At 47.0% G+C, this 22,665-nt stretch overlaps 2 protein-coding genes across 2 annotated transcripts in view; one reads left to right on the forward strand and one right to left on the reverse strand.

Annotated features, from left to right (window-relative positions):
- PCDH12 (protocadherin 12) lies at window positions 1-7,755 on the forward strand. Its single transcript, XM_081872625.1, has 4 exons — window positions 1-3,349; window positions 4,486-4,583; window positions 5,583-5,695; window positions 7,023-7,755. Exons 1-4 carry the CDS (start codon window positions 650-652, stop codon window positions 7,310-7,312), a joined length of 3,201 nt encoding a protein of 1,066 aa, XP_081728751.1. The 5' UTR covers window positions 1-649; the 3' UTR covers window positions 7,313-7,755.
- Window positions 7,704-22,665, reverse strand: part of DELE1 (DAP3 binding cell death enhancer 1) — a 21,140-nt gene continuing 6,178 nt past the window's right edge. The window contains exons 3-11 of the mRNA XM_081872806.1: window positions 20,749-20,824; window positions 20,466-20,601; window positions 20,096-20,236; window positions 18,693-18,754; window positions 12,996-13,089; window positions 10,973-11,115; window positions 9,768-9,929; window positions 8,810-8,927; window positions 7,704-8,698 (exon numbers count right to left, since the gene is read on the reverse strand). Coding sequence (XP_081728932.1) covers window positions 8,451-8,698; window positions 8,810-8,927; window positions 9,768-9,929; window positions 10,973-11,115; window positions 12,996-13,089; window positions 18,693-18,754; window positions 20,096-20,236; window positions 20,466-20,601; window positions 20,749-20,824 — 1,180 coding nt within the window. The 3' untranslated portion in view covers window positions 7,704-8,450. The remainder of the gene's footprint in view (window positions 8,699-8,809; window positions 8,928-9,767; window positions 9,930-10,972; window positions 11,116-12,995; window positions 13,090-18,692; window positions 18,755-20,095; window positions 20,237-20,465; window positions 20,602-20,748; window positions 20,825-22,665) is intronic.

Here is a 22,665-nt window from a genome sequence, read left to right on the forward strand (position 1 = left end):
CATATGGGGAGAGGAAGTAGGGTTGTCCTTGCTGTCACATTTAGCAGGTGATAATAGTGATCTCCGTGCCACGAAACACTTCATCCTGTGGATTTTGGCAGGTCAGCCTACTGTTCACACTACACAAGAACACCTTGGGGAAGAGGGCAGATCCCTAGAATCTGATCCAAGCAGATCCATGTGTGCTGTTTGCTTTGGCATATCTAGGTTAGGTATAGGCTCATCATCACCACGCCCTAGATTTGTGCATTACCTTTGCTTTGGGATGTAGGCGAGACCACTCCTGTTCCCAGCTTCCTTGCAAATCCCACCTAGAGCTGGCCATTGTGCAGCTGGTTTACCTCCCCTTTCCTGTAGGTGGAGTTTCCCTAGGAAATGGCCTTGGCAGGAAGCTGCAGGGCGAAGTCTGCATTTCTAGGGGGGCAGAATACACGCTTTCTGCTCTTTCCAAGCCCCCAGCTCAGGGGGGGTCGAGCGCTAGCAAGAGAAGCAGTTGTACAATCGCTGGCATTATCTGGAGAGTCTGATTTTCCTGCAGCAGAAAGGTAGAAATGGATCTTGCTTCTAAGGAAGGCTTTGTGTTCTTTTGGAGTCTTTAGGATAGTCAACTTTCAGACCAACCCCACGTACAGAGGGGTTGAAATTTGCAATGCCACCATTCAGAAGAATGTCCTTGGTGTTATGTGTTCCGATATTGTGCTCTTTTTTTCTGCTGATGGATTGTCAGGAGGTTTCTACATTCACCATGCAGTATCAGATTCTGGAGGAAGTACAGCCTGGGACTGTTCTGGGAAGGCTGTTGGAAGAAATTGGCCGGACAGAGGGCAGTTGGGGAACCTTTCAGCTGCTTCAGTCTTCTGCAGTGTTTCCCATACAGATGGACTCTCGAGACGGTTTGCTGAGCACTACCGGGAGGCTGAACAGGGAGCAGCTCTGCCATCACAGAGACCCGTGTGTCTTCTCATTCAGCGTTCTAGCAGCCCAATACTTCACCCTGATCCATGTGGAGATCCACGTCTTGGACATCAATGACAATGGGCCTCGGTTTCCTCAAGATGCACTGGAACTAGAGATATCTGAAAGTGTATCCTTACAGACTCGAATCCCTTTGGGCCGAGCCCTGGACCCAGATGCTGGCTCTAATGCTTTCTGTTCCTACTTCTTGTCGCCCAGTGAGCACTTTGCCTTAGAGGTCACAGCCAGTTCTGACGGAACTCAGCAGGCAGAGCTGGTGGTCATTAAAGAAGTGGACCGGGAGCTCTACTCCTCGTTTGAGTTGGTCTTGACTGCAGTTGATCATGGAGTGCCCCCTAGATCTGGGACCACTGTTGTGACTGTGCATGTGCTGGACTCCAATGATAACAGTCCCACGTTTGCCCAGGGTTCTGTGTCGGTGGAGATCAGGGAAGATGCTTTACCCGGGACTTTTCTGATCAACCTCACTGCCACTGATCCTGATCAAGGACCTAACGGAGAGATCGAATACTCCTTCAGCAAACATGTTTCTGAGGAGGTGCTAAGAACGTTTGCTGTGGAGCGTCACACTGGGAGTGTCCTTTTGCAGCAGTCACTGGATTATGAGAAGAACTCAGCCTATGAGTTGGAGCTGCAAGCCAGAGACCAGGGTGCCAACTCCATTCCAGCTCACTGCAAGCTCTTCATACGTGTTCTGGATGTCAATGACAATACGCCTGAGATCCAAGTCACCTGGGCAAAACAAGCAGCCATATTATCAGAAGCTCAACCCCAGGGCAGCTTTGTTGCTCTAGTGACAGCATTTGACCCCGATTCAGGCCGTAATGGGCAGGTGGATTGTTACATCAGGCAAGGTGAAGAACACTTTGCTTTGAAAAGGTTCTCACCTGGCAGCTACATGTTGCTAACAAATGCCCCCTTGGACAGGGAGAGCTGGACACAGCACCACCTGACCTTGCTGGTCCAGGACCGAGGTACCCCACTGCTGGCCATAACCAGACATTTCACTGTCCATGTCAGTGATGTCAACGACAACATGCCCTGCTTTGAAACAAACCATTATCATGTTTCCATTGCAGAGAACAGTGAGCCACCTTCCGTTTTAGTTATGGTCAGGGCCCAAGACGCAGACTCAGGCCTTAATGGGAAAGTTGTGTACAGAATCCCAGATCCACTAGTTCTAGAGTGGCTCACTATTGATGCCAGCACTGGGGAAATCAGGGCCCATGCGGCTTTTGATGCTGAGAAGATTACCAGCCTTGACTTCCTTGTAATAGCAGAAGATATGGGCCAGCCTCAGCTATCGGCCAACGTTTCCGTGACGGTCACTGTGCTTGATGTGAATGACAATTCCCCAGTGGTAATAAAGCCAGAGCTGGAAGGTGGCTGTGCAAGTGTCACTGCTCTTGTGGATCCTGACACTGGACATGTGCTGGTGCCCAAGGAAGAAGGGAGCTCCGAACTAGCCGCCTCGGTTAATGCACCCCTTCTGCTCACTATACTGGCAACCGATGCAGACTCTGGTCTGAATGGGACATTGCTCTACAGCATCCTGAGTGGCAATGAAGCCGGCATCTGTGTCCTTGATCCCCAGTCTGGGCAGCTTTATCTGAATGGTAGCAATGCTAGCAGCCTTTTGGGCAGGGAATGGGACCTGGTGATATCTGTGAGTGACCGAGGCCCGGTGCCACTCTCCACCAGATTTCTGGTGAAGATTACATTCAAGAGGCATTGTGAGCGCATGCCTGATTCTTTCCCGGTGTCCCAGCCCCTCAGCCCCTCTGTGGTGACGGGAATCTGCCTTCTAGGGTTGCTTGCCATCTCTTTGGTAGGCTTGGGGTTGATTATGTCCCTGTGTAAAAGGGAGAAGCACGGCAGCATGGCATATAACTGTCGGGAAGCAGAGCAGGCTTACAGCCAACAGCAGCCGAAGAAACCCCCCAAACCCATTCAGAAAGCAGACATCCATGTCGTGCCTGTACTGCGGCAGGAGGATGCCCAGCAGCCTCCGGCTGAGATAGAGAATCCATCAGAAGCTGCCTGGCTTAAGGCCTTGGGGGTGCCATGCCACATGACCCCCACTCTGTACAGGACACTCAGGAACCAGAGAAATTCCAGCAGCCTTGCTGAGCAGGCTCCTTGCTATGCACAAAGGTTCAGAAGCCCCACCGCTCGGGATGTGCAGCCCACGGATAAAAAACTGCTCGACTCCATCTTCTGGCCTAAAAACCATCTGTCGGAAAAGGTGAAGGCAGGTCCAGAGGAGGCTCCTAGTCGCCAGCACATCTTGAGAAGCCTTGTGAGGCTTTCTCTGGCAGCTCTTGCTGAGCAAGGCCCCGGAGGACAACTAGCTATGGAATCTGCCCCCGTCCAGGTAAGAGACTTCAGGACGGGAATAGGGTGGGTTGTGGGAAAGGGGTAGGTACAAAAGAATAGGGATATATAGTAATCCATCTCTTGTGGGTGGTGATGCATAGTTGGCTATTGAAATAAATATAAATTACGCTTCCTTTTCAGATTCAAGTAATTTTGTTTTCAAAGTAGGCAAAGCTCCAGATGCCAACAAACGGATAGGCTTACTGAGGGCAGCTGGTTTTCTTCTACTCTTTTTTGCCTAACCTTGTAAAACAGGTTCATCTATTAAATATGGCTGGTGGGGCAAGGAAAAAACAGGTCCTTCTGTTCTAGAAAGCCATGACAACTAGTCAGTAGGATCTTGGAGAATTGTATTTTTGCACCCGTTTCTGTGTTTTCTTTTATCTGAGCAGTAAACACTTGTAACAGAAGTAGCAGGATTGATTTCTACCCCTTTTATTTCAGCATTGCTTACAGGGCAGTCCTGTGCAGGAGTTTTACTTGGAAATTATGCCCCATGGTGTGTAACGGGGATTGCTCTGTATGATGTGTCTAGGATTTCAGCCTCAGATATGTTGCTCAGGTTTTACAAACCACTTTCCACAGAAGTCAGTCCAGGGGCAGCTTCTGTTTTGTAACTTCCTGCCACTTCACCTATAAACCTTTTAATTTGTGTAGTGACAAATCCCAGAGAGACAAGGGACGAAAGGAATTGGGAGCCCAGGCTTCAAAACATTTAGCTGTGGCACTGCATGGCTACATCTTTGAGCTGCTAGTGGTGGTCAAGGGGTGAGATTTAGTTCCTCCACTGTTCTATTCAGGGTTGCTAGATTTATAAGCAATGCCAACCTATGTAGGCTTGCAACTAGAGTGTGCATTAGAAATTACTCAGAGGAAACTGTCCAACTTGGCAAGTTCAGAATCATTCAAACCACTGTTAACGCTGCAGCGGTTGTCAGCTTTGCATGATGGGTGGTAGCTGCTGTGAGTAAACAGAAATGCAGATAGACACAAATGGCCTGTTTTCTTGCAGAGAGGGGAAGAGCACTAGACATTATAAATAGCCCAAGCGGAGCACAGGGGAGTGGGGATATCCTGTTAGGAAACAGCTCTGGTCAGGATTGTATGTGGATACCAGCTCTTCCTGTCTTTCAGCAAATCTCGCAGTTGTTGTCTCTACTGCATCAGGGCCAAGTGCAGCCAAAGCCCAAAAACAAAGGCAACAAGTACACTGCCAAGAATGCTTCTTGCAGGTGAGTTTTGTGCACCTTATATGCCCAGCCTTGTAAAGCAGCTTTTCTCCTTCACTGGAAATGATTGGCCTATCTCTCATGTCCTCTAGAACAGTGTTTCCCAACCTTGGGCCTCCAGCTGTTTTTGGATTACAACTCCCATCATCCCTAGCTAGCAAGACCAGTGGTCAGGGATGATGGGTATTGTAGTTCAAAAACAGCTGGAGCCCAAGGTTGGGAAACACTGCTCTAGAAACTTGTCTCCCTATCACAGGTGTTAGGTTTGCCCACTGTTTAATAGGTCCTGTACCTTTAAAGATAAGGGACGTGGGTGGCGCTGTGGTCTAAACCACGGAGCCTAGGGCTTGCTGATCAGAAGGTCAGCGGTTCGAATCCCCGAGACGGGGCGAGCTCCCGTTGCTCGGTCCCAGCTCCTGCCCACCTAGCAGTTTGAAAGCACATCAAGTGCAAGTAGATAAATAGGTACCGCTCCGGCAGGAAGGTAAATGGCATTTCTGTGGTTGCTCTGGTTCACCAGAAGCAGCTGTCATGCTGGCCACATGAGCCGGAAGCTGTCTGCGGACAAATGCCAGCTCCCTCGGCCTATAGAGCGAGATGAGCGCGCAACCTGAGCCGTCCACAACTGGACCTAACGGTCAGGGGTACCTTTACCTTTACCTTTAAAGAACCAGGCACTTTTGCTGAGAGGAAGTCTTCAGTAGAGGTGTAGCCAGTTCCTACATTTTTTTAAAGAGTTGACTGATAATGTGCTGAATGTATAAAGAACTGAATGTCTAACGCTTCTTTTATAACGAAGGTTGTATAAGGCATAGTACTGTGGTTTTGTTTATTAACAGTTAATGCAAGTTCTCTTATCCACTGCTGCTGTTGGGCATATCCCCTTAGGCTTGTCACTGTGGGATCTCTGCAAAGCACAGGCTAAGCAGGACTATGGAAGGGGCAGTTTCTCCTGTGTTGGGTGAAGGCCCAATCACCTAAGATGCTTCTCCTTTTCCACAGGAACCCCAATTCAAATGTTGAGGATCTCATCACCAAGGAGGGCAGCGGCTGTGAACATCATGACTGGGAGCTGCTGGGAAAGGAGCTAGGGAACCTACTGGACTGCCCATCTGGTGAGATACCATCACTCGTGTCTCCTCCGTCTCAGTGGTGCAGTCTCTGATCTTAGCTGATCTTATCCTTTCACGGGCCTATCACGTAATGGCACACTAGGCATAGAAATGTTTCTGTCTCTAATCCCTGTTCTGTGATATGCTACCTATGCTACCCATATACTACCTAGGAAAAGACACAGGAAGAGTAGTGCATTGCTGGGATCCTCTTCCTAGTGATCAAGGTAGAATAACAGAATTATATAGAGTTGGAAGGGACCCCTGCGGGTCATCTAGCCCAACCCCCTGCAATGCAGGAATCCCAACTAAAGTATCCAGGACAGACGGCCATCCAACCTCCAAGGAAGGAGGTAGACAGGCTTATCTATTTATTCAAAATACTCCCTTTTTCTCCAAGCTCAAGGTAGCATACATGGTTCTCATCCTCTTCATTTCATCTCCGCAACAAGCCTGTGAGGTAGGTTCAGCTGAGAGGCAGTGACTGGTTCAGGGTCACCCAGTGAGCTTCAGGGATTTGAACTCTGGTCTCCTAAGTCTCTGTCCATCACTCTAACCCAGGCATAGGCAAACCCCAGCCCTCCAGATGTTTGGGACTACAATTCCCATCATCCCTAGCTAACAGGACCAGTGGTCAGGGATGATGGGAATTGTAGTCCCAAACATCAGGAGGGCCGGAGTTTGCCTATGCCTGCTCTAACCACTATACCACACTTGCTCTCTGCATAAAATCCTGAGTGCATAATTCTTTCTGCTTCCGCTAGAAATGGAGAGGGCAGCAGTTAGGTCAACCACTGATGAACAACAAAAATCTTATTGTGCTGTCCTCTCGACCCACAAAGCATTGGAAACATTAAGGGGTACAAATTTGCTTTTGATTTTAAAATGAGTAATGAGATTAACAGGATGCAGAGTTCTGAAATCAGTACAGTGTGCCCCGCAAGACGAATGCCTCGCAAGACGGAAAACCCGCTAGACGAAAGGGTTTTCCGTTTTGGAGGTGCTTCGCAAAACGAATTTCCTATGGGCTTGCTTCGCAAGACGAAAATGTCTTGCGAGGTCCTGCGGTTTTTTTTCCCTTTTCCCCCCTTTTTCTAAGCTGCTAAGCCGCTTATCTGCTTATCCGCTAAGCCGCTAATAGCGCTAATCCGCTAAGCCGTCAATGGGCTTGCTTCGCAAGACGAAAAAACCGCTAGACGAAGAGACTCGCGGAACGGATTAATTTCGTCTTGCGAGGCACCACTGTACTCACATGAAATTACACGACTCATGTGGCCCCGAGTCTATCCTTATCAATGAAGCCTAATTTATTCTTTCGCCCACCCTGCAGGGCTGGATCTTGATCAGCTGAACGTGGAAGACCCAGCATGGGTGGCGAGGCTGTCCTTTCCCATCTCAACTGACTACAAGAACAATATTGTCTCACCAGGGGCTGAACCGTCTCCACTGAGCGAGGAAACCACAGGCAGAGATGAACCTCACACTTTTGCAACCTTTGGCAAAGCAGCTGGGCACAAGCCAAACTCAGAAGAGCCCAGGCTCTCCAGTACCTTCTTATCGGAGATGAATACACTTTTTGAGAAGATCTTGGCTCAGAAAGTCAGTCCCCAGGTCGACTGAGGATTGGGGCTCTTGGAGCAACTCTCAGAATGTAGCGAGCCCCAAGATCTGACTAGAGATGATGTGGGGGCTGAAACGGACAGTGCGTTGGGCAACAGAACTGGCAATTGCAGTAGCAAGGAGACCTTCACCTCTTCCGGAACAGCTACTAGCAGCCAGTCCTCTTTGTTCTTACCACATCCCTGCTGCAGGAAATCAGCATACCTCTATGGGACAATGAAAGGCAAACTGGAGCATAAGGCTTGCTCCCCCCCCCCACTATTTATTTTGAATTGAGTGGGAGCAGGAGCTAAGGTAAGGAAATGCGGCTTCTTGGTCAGGCACTAAGAGTCCAGCAGGTGCTGCTCACCTATTACCAAGCTTTTATACAACAATGAAATTTAGAAGCTGCTGCTTCAGTCCGTTATTTATTTATAATAAAAATAAAACTCTCAGGAACCAAATTCTGTTTTTTGAATTATTCAGTCTACCTCCCAAACTCCACTTCCTGTTTTTATTCTATTGCATTAAAATTTCCTTCCCATTAGAAAGAAGGTCCTTTCACTCCCTTAAGATTCTGAAACGTGGCTAAAAATCTCCTTTCCTTTCTGAAATGCAGGGGAGAACCAGCAGAATTCCTTGTGCAATTAAGAAATTCAGTAAGCTCAAATCTTTTAGAGAAAGACGACTAGGGCAGACTCCTTCCCCAATTTCTGTAAGACGTTTCTGACTACAGTGTGAAATTGCCTGCCTGATTTTCAGAAACCATTTATGATTGTATCCCCTTTTTACATGGGATGTGCAAGTCCACATCTGCTTAACTTCAGCACCAAGTGCTTCAAGACTTGGCCCTCAAAACTGCAGTCTATAGGCTCCCCATGTTCATTTTGCGGATGCAACATTTGCTTCCATGGTGCAAGGGTCACTCAGCAGGAGCCCTGTATCCTGACTCCATTCACAATCAGATGATGCCTAGATGGATAGCCTCCACTGTATCATTCTTTATGCTGCGGGCAAACTGTCAAATAAGAAGTTATACATTTAGGAAGAGACGGAAACAGGTGCTGGCTATGCCCATGTGATTTGCTTCTTAAAAGGATCACTGTGGCAGCCAGTAACACAGCCACCATCTAAAGCAGAAAGTTTCTCATTAGCCATGTTATCCAACTGCTACTCCTGAAGACCACGCTAAGGACTCTAGCTTGAGGTTATCTGGGAAAGCTGTGGTAGGCATGCAGTTTGCAGAGTTATTTGCTGCATCTCTAAGGCTTCCTGTGCTCCAGGAGTGAAGCAGGCCAAAAGCTGGCTGTCCAAAGTGAGAAGCCGGCAGCTGATCCAGGAGCTGAAGACAAGGGCTGGATGAAGAGGTTTTTGCTGCCAGTGGTGTCTGGTCCCGGATCTGTGTAGCTAAGTGAGAGAGAATATCACATAATTATCACAACAGCAGTAGCCAACATTTCATTCATTCTCCAGTAAGCACCATTTCCACACCATTCTGTCCCCCCCCCAACTCAGTACCTGCTATCTCCTCCTGTGCCATTACTTTGATTCTCTCCTGTGCAGCCTTGGAGCCGGCAGCTGTTGCTTCCTGGTAACGCTGTCTTGCTGTTGGTGAGTTCTGGGAGACTCCAGTGCCCTTTTCATAGCAAACACACAAATGAAAGCTGCTTGAGGAATCCTACATGCAAGTACATGTGTATAAAGAGCATTAATCATCCACTCCAATGCACCTGAAATGCAGTACAGTGGTGCCTCGCAAGACAAAATTAATCCGTTCCGTGAGGCTCTTCGTATAGCGTTTTTTTTGTCTTGCGAAGCTTAGCGGCTTAGGAAAAGGGGAAAAAAGGGGGGGGGAACCCGCAGGAACTCGCAAGACATTTCGTCTTGCGAAGCAAGCCCATAGGGAAATTCGTTTTGCGAAGCGCCTCCAAAACGGAAAACCCTTTCGTCTAGCGGGTTTTCCGTCTTGCGAGGCGTTCGTCTTGCGGGGCACCACTGTATATTATTTTAGAACCATCCAATTCAAGGCAAAAGACCATGCTTAAGCTGTAAACACTGCCCTGGGCCTTTCCACATGCACTGCCTTTTAAAAAACTGCAAATTCTCCAAAGCCAGATCTATCACTATGCATAATTAAAAAGAAAAACCAGCTGCCAAGGCTTATGTTCACTTTAAAAATACCTAGATTGTGGCAGATACTGGGGCTGCCATTTGTTTTAGTGAACTGAAGAATAGCTATCAAGGAACAAAGAAAGCCTAGCAAAATAGAGGCATAGCAGCTCAAGGATCTTGTGTTTGTGGCCAGATGGAAAGCCTGCAGTAAAATGCCTTGACTGAGCAAGGTGAGCACCTCTTCACCTAAGCATGCCAAACTGCTAAACTGTAAAGAGCAAAAGAAAGGGATTTTCATGTCACCCATGAACAGCCTACTTCTACTTCTGAAGAGTACGCCATAACTCTCCAAGCTGATGTTCACCTCTGTCAGCCCAGCAGCAGCGCCTTCGTCCAACAAACCCACAGCTTCCTGCACATTTTCCTTCTTGTCTGCTCTTGGGCAGTGGCGGAGGAGACACTGAGTGTAGCGGTGCTGGGCCATGGGGTGTCCCTGGCGAGCAGCCTGCTGGTAGTAGAAGACTGCCTAGAACAGAGAACAGGGACACTACTACACATCCGATAAACTGTGCTCCTGCCAGACAAGCAAGTGTTCCTCCCTGCTGGCTTCAGTCCCACATTTGATTGGCAAGGAAGTGACCTGGCATGTTAGCCCCAACCCCACTGCAAGGAAGAACGACTACAAAGTGGAATACCTGCCTGGGGGAGGAGGGGGCAGCAGCAGCTGGAGAATCCTTTGGACAGCCCTGACATCTTTCTCTCTCTTGCTGAATGTTTTAGCTCTCTTGAGTGAAAACATTGGCTCCTTACAGGGTAGCTTTTGACTAAGCTGCAGGCACAAGCTGCATAATGCAACTGGAGGCTCTTCTATAATGTGAACATTAGGTACCTCTACTGAGGTTCTCTTTGAGCGTTGGCATAATGGAAGATTCTTCATAACTGAATAAATGAGTTTCTCTTGTACTGGAACACTTGGAAAAGGCGCAACTTGGAGGACCGATATTTCCTGCCTAGAGCCTGACCCCCCCTTTGAGCAAGGACTCAAAAACAAAGGAAGCTCAGGCAGCCTGAAGCAAGAGATGAACTGCTGCAAATGGAGTGGCTGCCCCCTACCTCCATTGTTATGGCAGATGCTCCACTCTAGCCTGCCGTTGCACATAAAGCTGTTTTGTTGCTAGTTTCTTATAACAGTGAGTGTTACCGGGATAGCCATGCTCTCTTGGGATCAGCTGGGAAGACTATCTGGGAAAATCTGAGAAAGGGACACAGGAAGCTGCCTTATACTGAGACCATCCACCTGAGCATTCCCTACAATGACCGGAAGCTGCATTCAGGGGTTTCAGGCAGGGGACATTCCCAGCCCTACCTGAAGATGCTGGGAACTTTCACATACAAATCCAGTGTGTGTGATGAACTGCAGCAAGTATCCCGCTGCAGGTCTCTGGGTTAAAGCTTGTGACTCAAGAGAAACAAATTATGTCTCCCAACACATATAGTTGCCCCACACTCTCCTTCCCTCTTGTGCACAGCAGCAACACACAGGCCAAGAAACAAATGGGAATAGAGGACCTTGGCCGCGTTCTTCTTGGTGCCTCTTCCGTGTTCGTAGCACAATCCCACATTAAACTGGGCTTTGCTGTGGTTCTGATCTGCAGCCAGCTTGAAGCAGGAAAAGGCCGTTTTCCACTGCTTGTCATGCATGTTCTCAAGCCCTGGGGAAATAATGTAAAAACAGTGGTCCAAATTCTAACCTGAGATGGTGATTGCACCTATTATCAAAGAGAGAATACCCTCAGGAGGACACTTATGCTTCAAACTATTCGCTAATTCAGAGGCTATCCTGCAGTGAAGATGAGGCAGGCAGTGGCAATTCAATATAAAATGTACTGATTCCAGTACCTCCTGTTGTGCACCTTCAAATTCATTTTCAGACAAGTTCCCACTGCACTACACTACATCCAGCAAGTCCTACTATCTCTGTTTTACACGGAGAACAGTACGTACTCAGGTACTTAAGGTGGCACGCAGCAAAAAATTGGACACAGTTACGCAGCAAGCAGCTGGTCATGTAACTTCTGCAAAGTCTAATCTTATTTCACTAGGCAGGACATGACAATAGTGAAACAGGATGCTGTTGCAAAAAAAAGCACTCTGGTGAAAAACATGTTCAAATGCACCACACTCTCACCTACTTACCTAGTCATCACGGGATGAATGCTTTTTCTTACTTAAATGGGAAATATTTCACATGTCATTTCATGTACCAAGGCACACATTGAAAGAAACTACCTTAAAAGCACAGCTCCTATGAAGCTCTTTCGTATGAAGTCACACCTTTGGTACATCTAGGTTCGGCATCTACTCTCAACAACAGCAGTTTTCATTGGGAGAAAACCCCCCCAATGCCTTTTAACTTGAGACCCTTTGAAAACGTACGTTGCTGAGGAATGAACCTGAGACTTTCTAGATTCAACACATGCTCTCTATCATTGCCACAAACCATTGAGCCGTGATGGTGAACCTTTTTCCCAGGTCTTCCCTACCCCCCCCACATGGCCACCCATCTGGCACTGCACACAAAAATGGCCATGACTGAATCCAAAGTGCACAAATTATACTGCCCCCCCCCCTCACGGACAGAGTGCGAAAAATTATTAATTATTATTTCCACTCTTATAAATCAATTTCTCCCTCAAGATAGTGCAATTAATTCATTTCATCCAATTAATTCATTTCCCCCCTCAAGACAGTGCAAATCACATTATTAATTCTTCCATCTCCTCTTCCCCGCAACCCCTCCCCACAAAAGAAAAAACTCTATAAAGGTTTATAAATCATGGTTTTAATTAATTCATTCCCTCCCCAGCCCAGACCAGCATGTTAACTGTCTTTGTTATTATTTCAAGCTCCCACTGTATTTTAAGACTCATCAGAAGGATTTTTGAGTTTCTCCCTGCTGCTGTGATGCTCAGGGCTCATTCACACTTCTTTCTGTGCTGCACTTCCTAGACGAAGGTCTGTGCTTTAAAGTGCCAAGTCTGAGCACTCCCCCTCCCCCCAATGCTTTTCCTGCGGAAACCTGCTCTTTTAACGCTGAAGCGGAACAAATGGCAATTCTGAGTTTTCTGCGGATTGCTGTTTGCTCTGATTCAGCGGTTAAGGGTGGGTTTTCATGGGGAAAGTACTGGAGCGGGGGGAGGTGTATAGAAGATAACTGGCTTATACAAAGTTAGACTGGGTCATCTAAGAGAATGGAGCAAGCTAAGGTGATTTAACCAAAAACCAAGGAAAGGTTTAGCCATATGAAAAGGGGGGCAAAGAGGGAGTTTTTGCTGCATCCCAGAACAAACAGCTCTGCTCTCCCAGCAAATGTTACAAGATAAATCTATGCAGAATACTTAGGGGGCTGAGTAAACTGCATAAAACTGAAAGGAAAGGGACCTACAGAACGCTGTGCTAGATAAGTCCTTTCTCTGGGCCTGAGCCATTGCCCTGGCTTAAACCTCTAGTATCTCTGTCAGGTCTATGACACAGTTGAAGACAGAAGCCCCTGCCTGACAAAGACTGGATAAGTAACTCTATAAGCTGTTACCAAGGATGTTTGATGCCACGGAAATGCTGGCTTGAAACACCTGGTGCACTTGAGAAGCAGCTTCACCAACAGATGACTCCTCTTCCAGATTACCCTGCACAGGAGAGGCAAAAATGAAAACCGTGTATAGGTTGCCCATCTGCGGACAATCCTCTCTTTGCACTAGCTTTCACATTACAGGCATCTTCCCCACCTACATGCATTTGAGAAAGGAGGTTTGGAAGAAATGATTGTGATGGAGTTTGGTGGATTTGTGGCAGAGTTTGGCTTTTTAGATGGTGCTCCCCATTATATGCAATTTCACATATAGGACATCCGCATTTTGTGCAGGCGTCATGTTCCAAGCCCGCACATTCCGCTCCTTCTGTGACATCTTTATGATGTTTTGGGGCTAGTACCAGGTTCTGTACCAAAGAAATGCTCATACTGTGTGGCAATCCTACAGTCGCCAGACATTTGGAGTGAGAATTAAAAGACTGTCCTTTCCTAATGGCTCTTAACCGAAGGATCACGAAAATAAGAGAGGAAGAAGTGGATGGTTTTCTGGAGCAACTGCGGGAATTTGCAAGTGGACAGATAAAAACTTTGTTGAACACAAAGTCTGATTTCCTACCACTGCTGAGAATATCGAGATTAATATACTGACAACCATATCTTCCAGCAGGAGACTGGACAGGTGGAGTCATTTCCTGAAGTGTAGACTTGTCGCTGGGCTTTGGGAAACTGCTGGTCAGAATGCTGCCATAGCAGTGACCCCGCAGTTCAGAGGTGCGAACTGACAAATGTCACAAGTGGCTGTCCTGGCATTTTTACACTGCTTTTGACTGCAGACCTTGGTGACATGAAATATGCTAGCCTGGCTGTGAATTTGGTACTACATGTGAATAGGCCCCAGCTGAAAAGAGGGAACTCAAAACTCAACAGAAAGATAGTGTAAGAGATCAGTTCAAAATATCCAAAATTGCCATTATTCTTTCTTTCAACTGAAAATTTAGATACATTCAGATGTATCTCATGACATATGGCCGCACTTTTAATGGCTACATGCCAAAGCTCAAAATGATGCATTTTAAATCATATTCTCCATCTTTTCAGAACAGATTCCTTCTTTATCATGTTACATGTTTGTTGCACAATTATTGTAGAACAGAACTGTATTGCTTACACACATAAACTGTACTACTTTTCTAGAATACATGCTAAATTTGCAGTAGTAGAAGAAAATGCTCTTGGAGTTTGCTTCAGAACTGAATTGTGGTGCTATTCACACACAGTTGTGTGAGTTGCATGTCTGTGCGTTACTGACCTACATTTAAACAAATGTCCCTTTCTTGTAAGTCTTGATCAAACTAATTTTGCAGCTGTAGTGTTTAGTCAAGATTCCCTGGGGAATTTCCCTCAAAGATTCTTGGGAACTATAGTTCATCAAGGGTGCTGAGAGTTGCTAGGGGACTTCTATTCCCCTCACGGTGGTTCATCAATCAATCCCTCTTCCCAGGGGTGTCCTACCAATTCTTAAGTCACTGATATACTATGTCCACTGATTATACAGTGGTGCCTCACAAGACGAAAATAATTCGTTCTGCGAGTCTCTTCGTCTTGCGAAGCAAGCCCATTGACGACTTAGCGGCTTAGTGCTATTAGTGGCTTAGCGGCTTAGCGGATCAGCTGATAAGCGGCTTAGCGGATAAGCGGTTTAGCGGATCAGCTGTTAAGCGGCTTAGCAGATCAGCTGATAAGCGGCTTAGAAAATGGGGAGGGGAGGAAAAAAACCCAGCAGGAACTCGCAAGACATTTTCGTCTTGCGAAGCAAGCCCATAGGAAATTCATTTTGCGAAGCACCTCCAAAACGGAAAACCCTTTCGTCTAGCGGGTTTTCCGTCTTGCGAGGCATTCGTCGTGCGGGGCACCACTGTACTATGTCTATGCCCTGGATCTACTAAGAGAAGACTTGGAACATGTCACAGAAATCAGGCAGCAAGGTGGTGTGGGGGAGGGAAACCTCTTCCCAAGCCCTGGAAAACCACATTATTGGGGAGATGGTCCAGGCAGTTCCACCCTTTAACGCTATTCCCTTCTCTTTCAGCCTGATAGCTGTGGCACTCATGACTTACTGGCACTCAAGACTTTACATGTAGCTATAGCAAGAGCAGCTCTGCTTGATCACAGGGTTCACTGAGTCCAGCCTCTCTCAATCTGGTACAGTGGTGCCTCGCAAGACGAAATTAACTCGTTCCGCAAGTCTCTTCGTCTTGCGAGTTTTTCGTCTTGCGATGCACGGTTTTCCATAGGAATGCATTGAAAATCAATTAATGCGTTCCTATGGAAACCGCCTTCCCCCGACCTCTTCTGGCGGGCGGCATTTTAAAATCGCCCGGGACAGCGGAGGACTTCTCCGCTGTCCGGGCGATTTAAAAGCCCCTGGGAAGGCAAGCAGGGGGGACAAAGACTTTTGCCCCCCGCCTGCCTTCAGAAGAGGTCCAGGACAGGCTTCGCGGACCTCTCCGCAAGCAGCGGGAGCGCTCCTTGCGGAGAGTTGCCAGCGCGCCCAGGCTTCGCGGCCCCGCCGCCCGGCTTCGGGACATCGTTCCGATGCCAGGCGGCGGGGGGAGGCTTTCTCGCCCCGAAGCCGGGCGGCGGGGGGAGGCTTTCCCGCCCCGAAGCCGGGCGGCGGGGGGAGGCTTTCCCGCCCCGATGCCGGGCGGCGGGGGGAGGCGTTCCCGCCCCGCCGCTCGGCTTCGGGACATCGTTCCGATGCCGGGCGGCGGGGGAGACTTTCCTGCCCCGCCGCTCGGCTTCGGGACATCGTTCCGATGCCGGGCGGCGGGGGGAGACTTTCCCGCCCCGCCGCTCGGCTTCGGGACATCGTTCCGATGCCGGGCGGCGGGGGGAGGCGTTCCCGCCTCGCCGCCCGGCATCGGGGCATCCTTCCGAAGCCCGGCGGCGGGAGGAGGTGTCCCCGCCCCGCCGCCAGGCTTCGGAGGAGGTCCGAGGACAGCGGGGAAGACGAGCTGCGCTTCCCCACTGTCCCGGAGATTTCCCTATGGGCTGTCGTCTTGCGAAGCAAGCCCATAGGGAAATTCGTCTTGCGAAGCGCCTCCAAAACGGAAAACCCTTTCGTCTAGCGGGTTTTCCGTCTTGCGAGGCGTTCGTCTTGCGGGGCACCACTGTACTAGTAATGAACATTTGGAGAATCTCTTATCATCAGATACAACATAGCCATTTGAGGTACATTTCACTTCCTGTCAGATGTTTAGAGGGCCTTTTAGGTGAAGTATACACCATGATTTTTTGCCCTCTGAACTCTTCAGTATATCCCTTACTTCTTGACATTAAAGTCAACACTTTAAAAGAAGATTTCAGAAAGTTCAGAAAGTTAGCACATGCTAATTTTACTGAAGCCAAGCAAGTGTTTTATTTTTTCAGTGAATCTATAGCAAATCTACGGTGTCAGCAATTTCAGTACTGGAATGATTTGGTGCCATCAGATGGCAGAAGAATATATTACAGGATACTCTTCATCTTGTCTCCTTTGGCAATCTTCACAGAACTCTAGCCCAATGGTTGCCATCAATTTGAGTTGAATTGATTTTATAATGAAATGATTTTAGAATGTTGTATTATTTTATTGTTGTTAGCTGCCCTGAGCCCGGCTTTGGCTGGGGAGGGTGGGATATAAATAAATAAATAAATAAATAATCATCATCAGGATTAAGAGGCAGGAAGGACTATTGCCAGAAAGGCAAGATGGGTTAGTCCTTCCTTATGGAAAATTAAAAATGCTTTGTATCAGAAGCTATAAAGCCTGGCTATAAAGATGTGAATGCAGCTCTCTGGCATGAAAAGTGCGCTTCCAGATTTGGATCCAGAAATTACCCACCCGTCCCTGGCCCCTGTGAGCACCGGTGGAGTGCGGGTGAGCGCTTGCCCCCATTCCACCCTGCCCTGCCCCCATTCCGCCCTTTTAGTGAATTGTTTAGAGACTTTTGGGGTCACTTCCAGGTTTGGCATCATTCACATGTGCATGATTGTGCATCATTCAGACATGTGTGAATCGGTCATTGCCCGTATTTTCCCTTTGTATTGTATTTTGAGTGCAACATGTTGCAGGAAATAATAATAATAATAATAATAATAATAATAATAATAATAATAATAATGACAACAACCTGAATTCAAGAGTACACAGCCACAGCACTGTGTGAGCTCTTGCCCCAGCCTTACTCTCTTTGCCTCTTTCATCAATCCAAACTTCTACAGTCATGATTAAAATGCATCTTGTATCTTTAAACATGATTTTAGTAAAACTGGAAATCCTAGTAAATATAGGCACGAGTCGGAAAATTCCCAAACCGTGTGTCTTAGGCCTGAACAACCTGGCAGACACAGCAAGGCTGTTGTTTAAAGTTCACTATCCAGTTCCATCCCCAATCTGGGTTGTGACACTATCATTTCCCCAAGTCTCTGTTTTTCAGCCCGCATCTACTGGATACCACTTAGCTGGGACACCACCACTCTCTGTTAGCTATTCTCCTTACCTGGACAAACCTACTTCCTGCTATTACCATATAGCTTCTTCTATCTGTACAGCCATGTGACCTTTCCACCTTCTTATCAGATACCACTTGGTCTTCTCTGTCGTGCTTTTTTAAAGGCTTCTGTCTCTTTCACCTATCCTTCCCTTGGGTTCCTGTTTCTCATCACACTAACTCAAACTCGGCCCTCCAGATGTTTTTGGCCTACAACTCCCATGATCCCTAGCTAGCAGGACCAGTGGTCAGGGATGATGGGAACTGTAGTCTCAAAAACATCTGGAGGGCTGAGTTTGAGGAAGCCTGCACTAACTACTCAGCCTCCTTCTGAGGCTCTGCTCCATTCTGAACCTCTCCTCACTGTTCCTGGGCACAGGTTTTAGACTAAAACTTCCATAATCTTGGACCATGGGCCATGCTGGCTGGGGCTGATGGACACTGAAGTCCAAACCATCTGAAGAGTGCCAGAATGGGGAAGGCATAGGAATTTAATCCCAGCCAGAATTGGTATTTTCTTCTTCTTTCACAGAAGCTGGAGAACATTCTGTTGCTAGCAGTTTTATCCCCTGAACAGTTGGAACATGCACATTTTGTGACATCAACCAACTGTTGTCAGATGAGTCAACCCAAAAGCTTTAAACACTTTTTATGCCAATGTATACAGTTTGCATTAAGTCAGCTGTCTTGCTAGAACCTCAATGTTTGGCAGATTTCAAGAGACAACGTATACCTTCAAATTCTGGGTAACAGAAGGAAACATGGACAATACCGCTTCAGATTCTTCCAAGATTCTTCACCTGGGATAGTGCTAGTGAACATGGCCCAAGACTGTGGTGCCTTATAGCTCAATCTATGTAGGCATATCCATTTCTTACTCTCATTGTACAATCATGTCAAAGTAGGAGTTCCAAAGCAAACATTAAAATATGTGCCTTTGCTTCCACCCTGAATTTAGTTGGTCTCAAAGCTATCACGGATGTCCCTGATACCAAATGCACATGAAATCCACATGATACTAATACGGCAAGTGGTATCAAGGTTATGCAGAGTGTTCACGCTTTTGAAAAATTAAAGACTCTTCCCCAGCTCATTATCTCATACTTCAGAAATTCTGAGCTAAATTCATGCTAAATGCCAAGTCCTACAAAAAGAAAAGAGGCATTACCTGCAAGCGTAATAGGGACGAGTCTGGTTCAGAACTTGTGCTGGATAGGAAGAGGATGTCCCCTGCAAAAAAAGGTAAGGCAGTGACAGTCTGGGCCTCAACACAGAGTTGCCTTCCCTGCCATACTCCTGGTTGCACAGATCTGGAAGTTGCAGCTTCTTTCCTACTCTTCTGTTAAATCAGCAATATTTTGTGATATGCCTTACAGCGGACAGCTCTCTTCTACGTCCCTTCAACTAAGTTTTACTCAGAGTAAACCCACTGAAATTAACAGGTGTAACTCAACCATATCCATGAATTTAAACGGGTCTATTCTGACTCAACAGTCACCCTGCTCATCTTTGAGAACTCAGTCAAATAAATAATTTGGCCAGAGCCGTTCTTTGCACAGCATGGGCAGCAAACTGTGGCACAGATCATGAAAATGGAATAAGGACCAAGAATCTGCGACACATTTGGACAGAAGCAGGGGAGCCCAGTCAGGTACAGCACTATACCTAGGCCTATACTGCTGCCTGTCTCCACAAAAGCTCACCAGACTGGGATGAAACCTGTGGTTAATAAGGGGGTTCCTTATTAGCAGTTGTGCCTCCACATTAATTAATGTGCCTGCACATTACCTTAGTGTAAGAACATGTGCTTTGCATATAGCAGTCCCAGGTTCAACCCCTGGATCTTAGAGGAGGGCTGGGAATTGCTATTGCAGGAACCTTGGAAAACAGTTGCCACCTGGAGAAGACAGTACAGGGCTAAATGGCTTGAATCAGTAAGGCAACTTCATAGAAACAGGACTTCTCTCACATTAGCCACAAGGCTATTGTACAGCTATACCCACTCTCTCTACTGGATTTTAGAGATTCTGTAATGACCCAAATACCTGTTGATTACAAGAACCCCATTCCCATTCCCATTCACCTATGGCCAGAAAGTAATTAATGTAAACAATTTTTCTTCTTAAATTGCAGCTATTTGGGTTACTAATAATTTATTGATGACTATATTGCTCATCAATTTGTTTCAACAAGACTTTCAACTTCCTCTTTTTGAGACATTTTTAAGTCCCACTTTCTCCTTTCATTAAAAGTATGAAAATAAGGGTGATATATTCATTCAAACCTGTCTTCTCCATTATTTAGCAACCCAAATAAATCAAATGCTTTTGAAACACAAGGTGCTTGACTGGAAAGTTCCATAAAGCAGCTACTGATTAGAAAGCCCACAAGTGAATCTCCTGTTTAACCATAGACATCTCAGGCAACCATGTCCCAAGCCAAATTCTCTCCAGGCTTCTGCCTCAGAACAGGCTGCTTGCACGACCTGCTGATTTGCCTGTCCTCGTTTGCAGCTGGCCACTACCCCATGCATTCTGATGTGTCTTTGCATTCTAAAATCAAGATCTGTACCTGTTTCTGAAACATATTGATATTGTTTTGGCTGTGAAGTTTTGCTAGATGGACTCTTTGGTGCATAGCTGGAGTCGTCTCCCACGAAGAAATGTTGTTCCTCTTTCTCACTGGAGCAAGCAGAAGGGGCTGTGGGAGGGACTGAAGGAGAGGAAACATATTAAAAGTACATAGGATGCTGTCTCAATCCCTATTTTACAAAGATAGATCTTCAAACATCTAGGAGTCTTTACAATTCTGATACAGTTTTACTGCTGGAGTTTCAAGTGCAGTACATATAGCTGAAGTGTGGGTGTGGGTGCGCGCACAGTGTATTCTTCCCAGCACATGATGCTCTAGACTCAGTTGTGCCATTCCCTAGCAAGCTTACCTGAATGCTGACTTTGGGGCAAAACAGCAAGATGACCCTCCAGTTGGTAAAACCCAACATCTCCTCCACCTGGTTGCACAGAGCTCAGCCTTCGAACATGCTTCACCAACTCCACAGCAAGAACAGCCAATGCACTCTAACAAAGGAGAGCAAGGGTTAGGGACTATCAGAACAGCTTTGTTAAAGGCTATATACAACTGTTCCTATTATAAAGACACCCTGGCTTCTGCCCCTCCAAAGTGACCATTCTCTTCTACCATGCAATCATCCCAGGCCTACTTACCAGGGTGAAGGATGTGCAGTGATGCAAGAGGTTCCCACATCCACAACTTCTGTGCTGCTGGTGCCTACCATGCCGGCTTCAGAAAGAAGGACAAGAAAAGAAAACGGATATGGAAACCAGAAAATAAGCTTGCATTTAATTCAGCCTGCACCAAAGCTTTGGAGAAAAGGCTATGTGTGACCTACTCCACAATCTACACTCAGCCACCACCCTTTCTTGCGGATGGGGTTACCTGCCACTCAGTTTTCATATTAATATTCATCTGTGTTTTTCCTGTATGTAAGCAGGGTTAGAAAAGTTAACTGAACAATTTTCTTTTCCCCCTATGAACTATTCACCCCAAACATATTTAGCTTAAATTTAGTGTCAGGTGGATGCAGAACTATAGCACTGGAATCTCTGGGCAAGTGTCCAAAGTATAGTGACCTTTGAGTCGAGGACATGGTTCATCTGTGAACTTGTGTAAGCCTGATGCTGGTTGTGTTCTGCCTCTCCAGCATGGATGTAATTCAAGCTGGAGCAAAATGGAGATTTCTAGAGGATGATGAAAAATCTTTTTAATTTTAGATTGCAATTCTGTACTCATGATCTGCTGGATATGGTAGAAACCCCTTTCTGCCCCCCCCCCCGACATGGCAGTAGATGATGAGATACACTTTGAATAAATAATTTATTTTTAAATACTCGGTAGAGAGAAAAACAAAACAAAAAAACTCTGCCCACCCCTACGCCTCAAGCCACCCTCATGATGCAGTAAAATATGATGCAAACCAGCACCCAGTTACAACATACCACCAACAGCCTATGAACCCCACAGAGGGAGATAACTCAAATGCTGGAGCTATTGCTTTCTTGCCTCAGGGTGTGCACACTTACAACACAAAAGGGTGATGGTACGTAGGCAGAAAGGGCACTCTGCACAAAGCAGCCTGTCAGTGCACAGAGCTAACACTCCTTTAACTAGAACCCAGACTTGTACCTTGCCTTGGAACTCTAGACACAAATATTCAACAGCAACTCCCACTCCACCTCCACAACTGGAAGAAAGCACTCCACAGAGGTAAACAAAGAAAGGCAGCAACCATGCTACAAGGTATTGTTTCTGCAGCTGCCCCTGTGTGCAGTTGCACATGCCCTGAACACCTGTGAATCGGAGTTGCCTATATATACACAAACACACAGAGGCATGCACTTGTGCGTGCACACACACCACTTACTTTTCAACACTGTGCTATATGTGAATACTGTGTCTTGGCCAAAATGTATTGCTTTAACACTCTGTGCTCTACCAACAGCTGGGAGCAGTGTCTCCCACAGACAGTAAACCCACACCTAGGACAGTATCCTGCAGGTGAGAAAGGAAGGCATGGACTCAAGTGCAGGCCTGGAAAAACTGTCCCTGCATGTGCAATGTTCCACTCGAAACCCCAAAGGGATAAGGGGGAAGTTCTGTTTAACTGAGAAATCCAAGAACAGTAATCCTTCACTTTGCATGCATTTGACTCATGCGATCTCAACAATACGCTGTTGAAGGCAGACTGGTTTAAACCACACAGGTGAAGTTCAAAGGAAGGCAGGTAGCTTAAAAGATCTCTCTGAACTGGGTCCACTCGGCACACCAACTTTGGAATACTCTCACAAGATCTCATGGGACAATCTGACTTTTGAGGGGGATCTCATGCCAGCACACCAAGCAGTCCTTGCTCCCCAAGCAAGGCGGAGAGCTTAAAAGCTATTTTAGCAACCCAGTGTGAAAAAAGTTTTAAAGCTCTATGCTTTGCTTGCTGAGCAAGGCCCACTCAGCGTGCCAGATCTGGGAGTGCTGGGGATGCTCTCTCCCCACCTCCTTACTTGCTAGCCATGGGGCGGACCCAAGGGCTTGATGTAACCAGGGTTTTCTTTCAGCCGGAACTGACC

This window comes from Podarcis erhardii, assembly GCF_964252035.2.
Source record: "Podarcis erhardii genome assembly, chromosome: 8".
NCBI classification, from domain to species: Eukaryota; Metazoa; Chordata; class Lepidosauria; order Squamata; family Lacertidae; genus Podarcis; species Podarcis erhardii.

Bases quoted from the DNA above. Each gene is read 5' to 3' on its own strand.
- PCDH12 (XM_081872625.1), top strand. From the start codon at position 650: ATGCCACCATTCAGAAGAATGTCCTTGGTGTTATGTGTTCCGATATTG. The intron at 3,350-4,485 runs GTAAGAGACTTC...CCTGTCTTTCAG, and splicing joins TGGAATCTGCCCCCGTCCAG to CAAATCTCGCAGTTGTTGTC. The intron at 4,584-5,582 runs GTGAGTTTTGTG...CCTTTTCCACAG, and splicing joins GCCAAGAATGCTTCTTGCAG to GAACCCCAATTCAAATGTTG.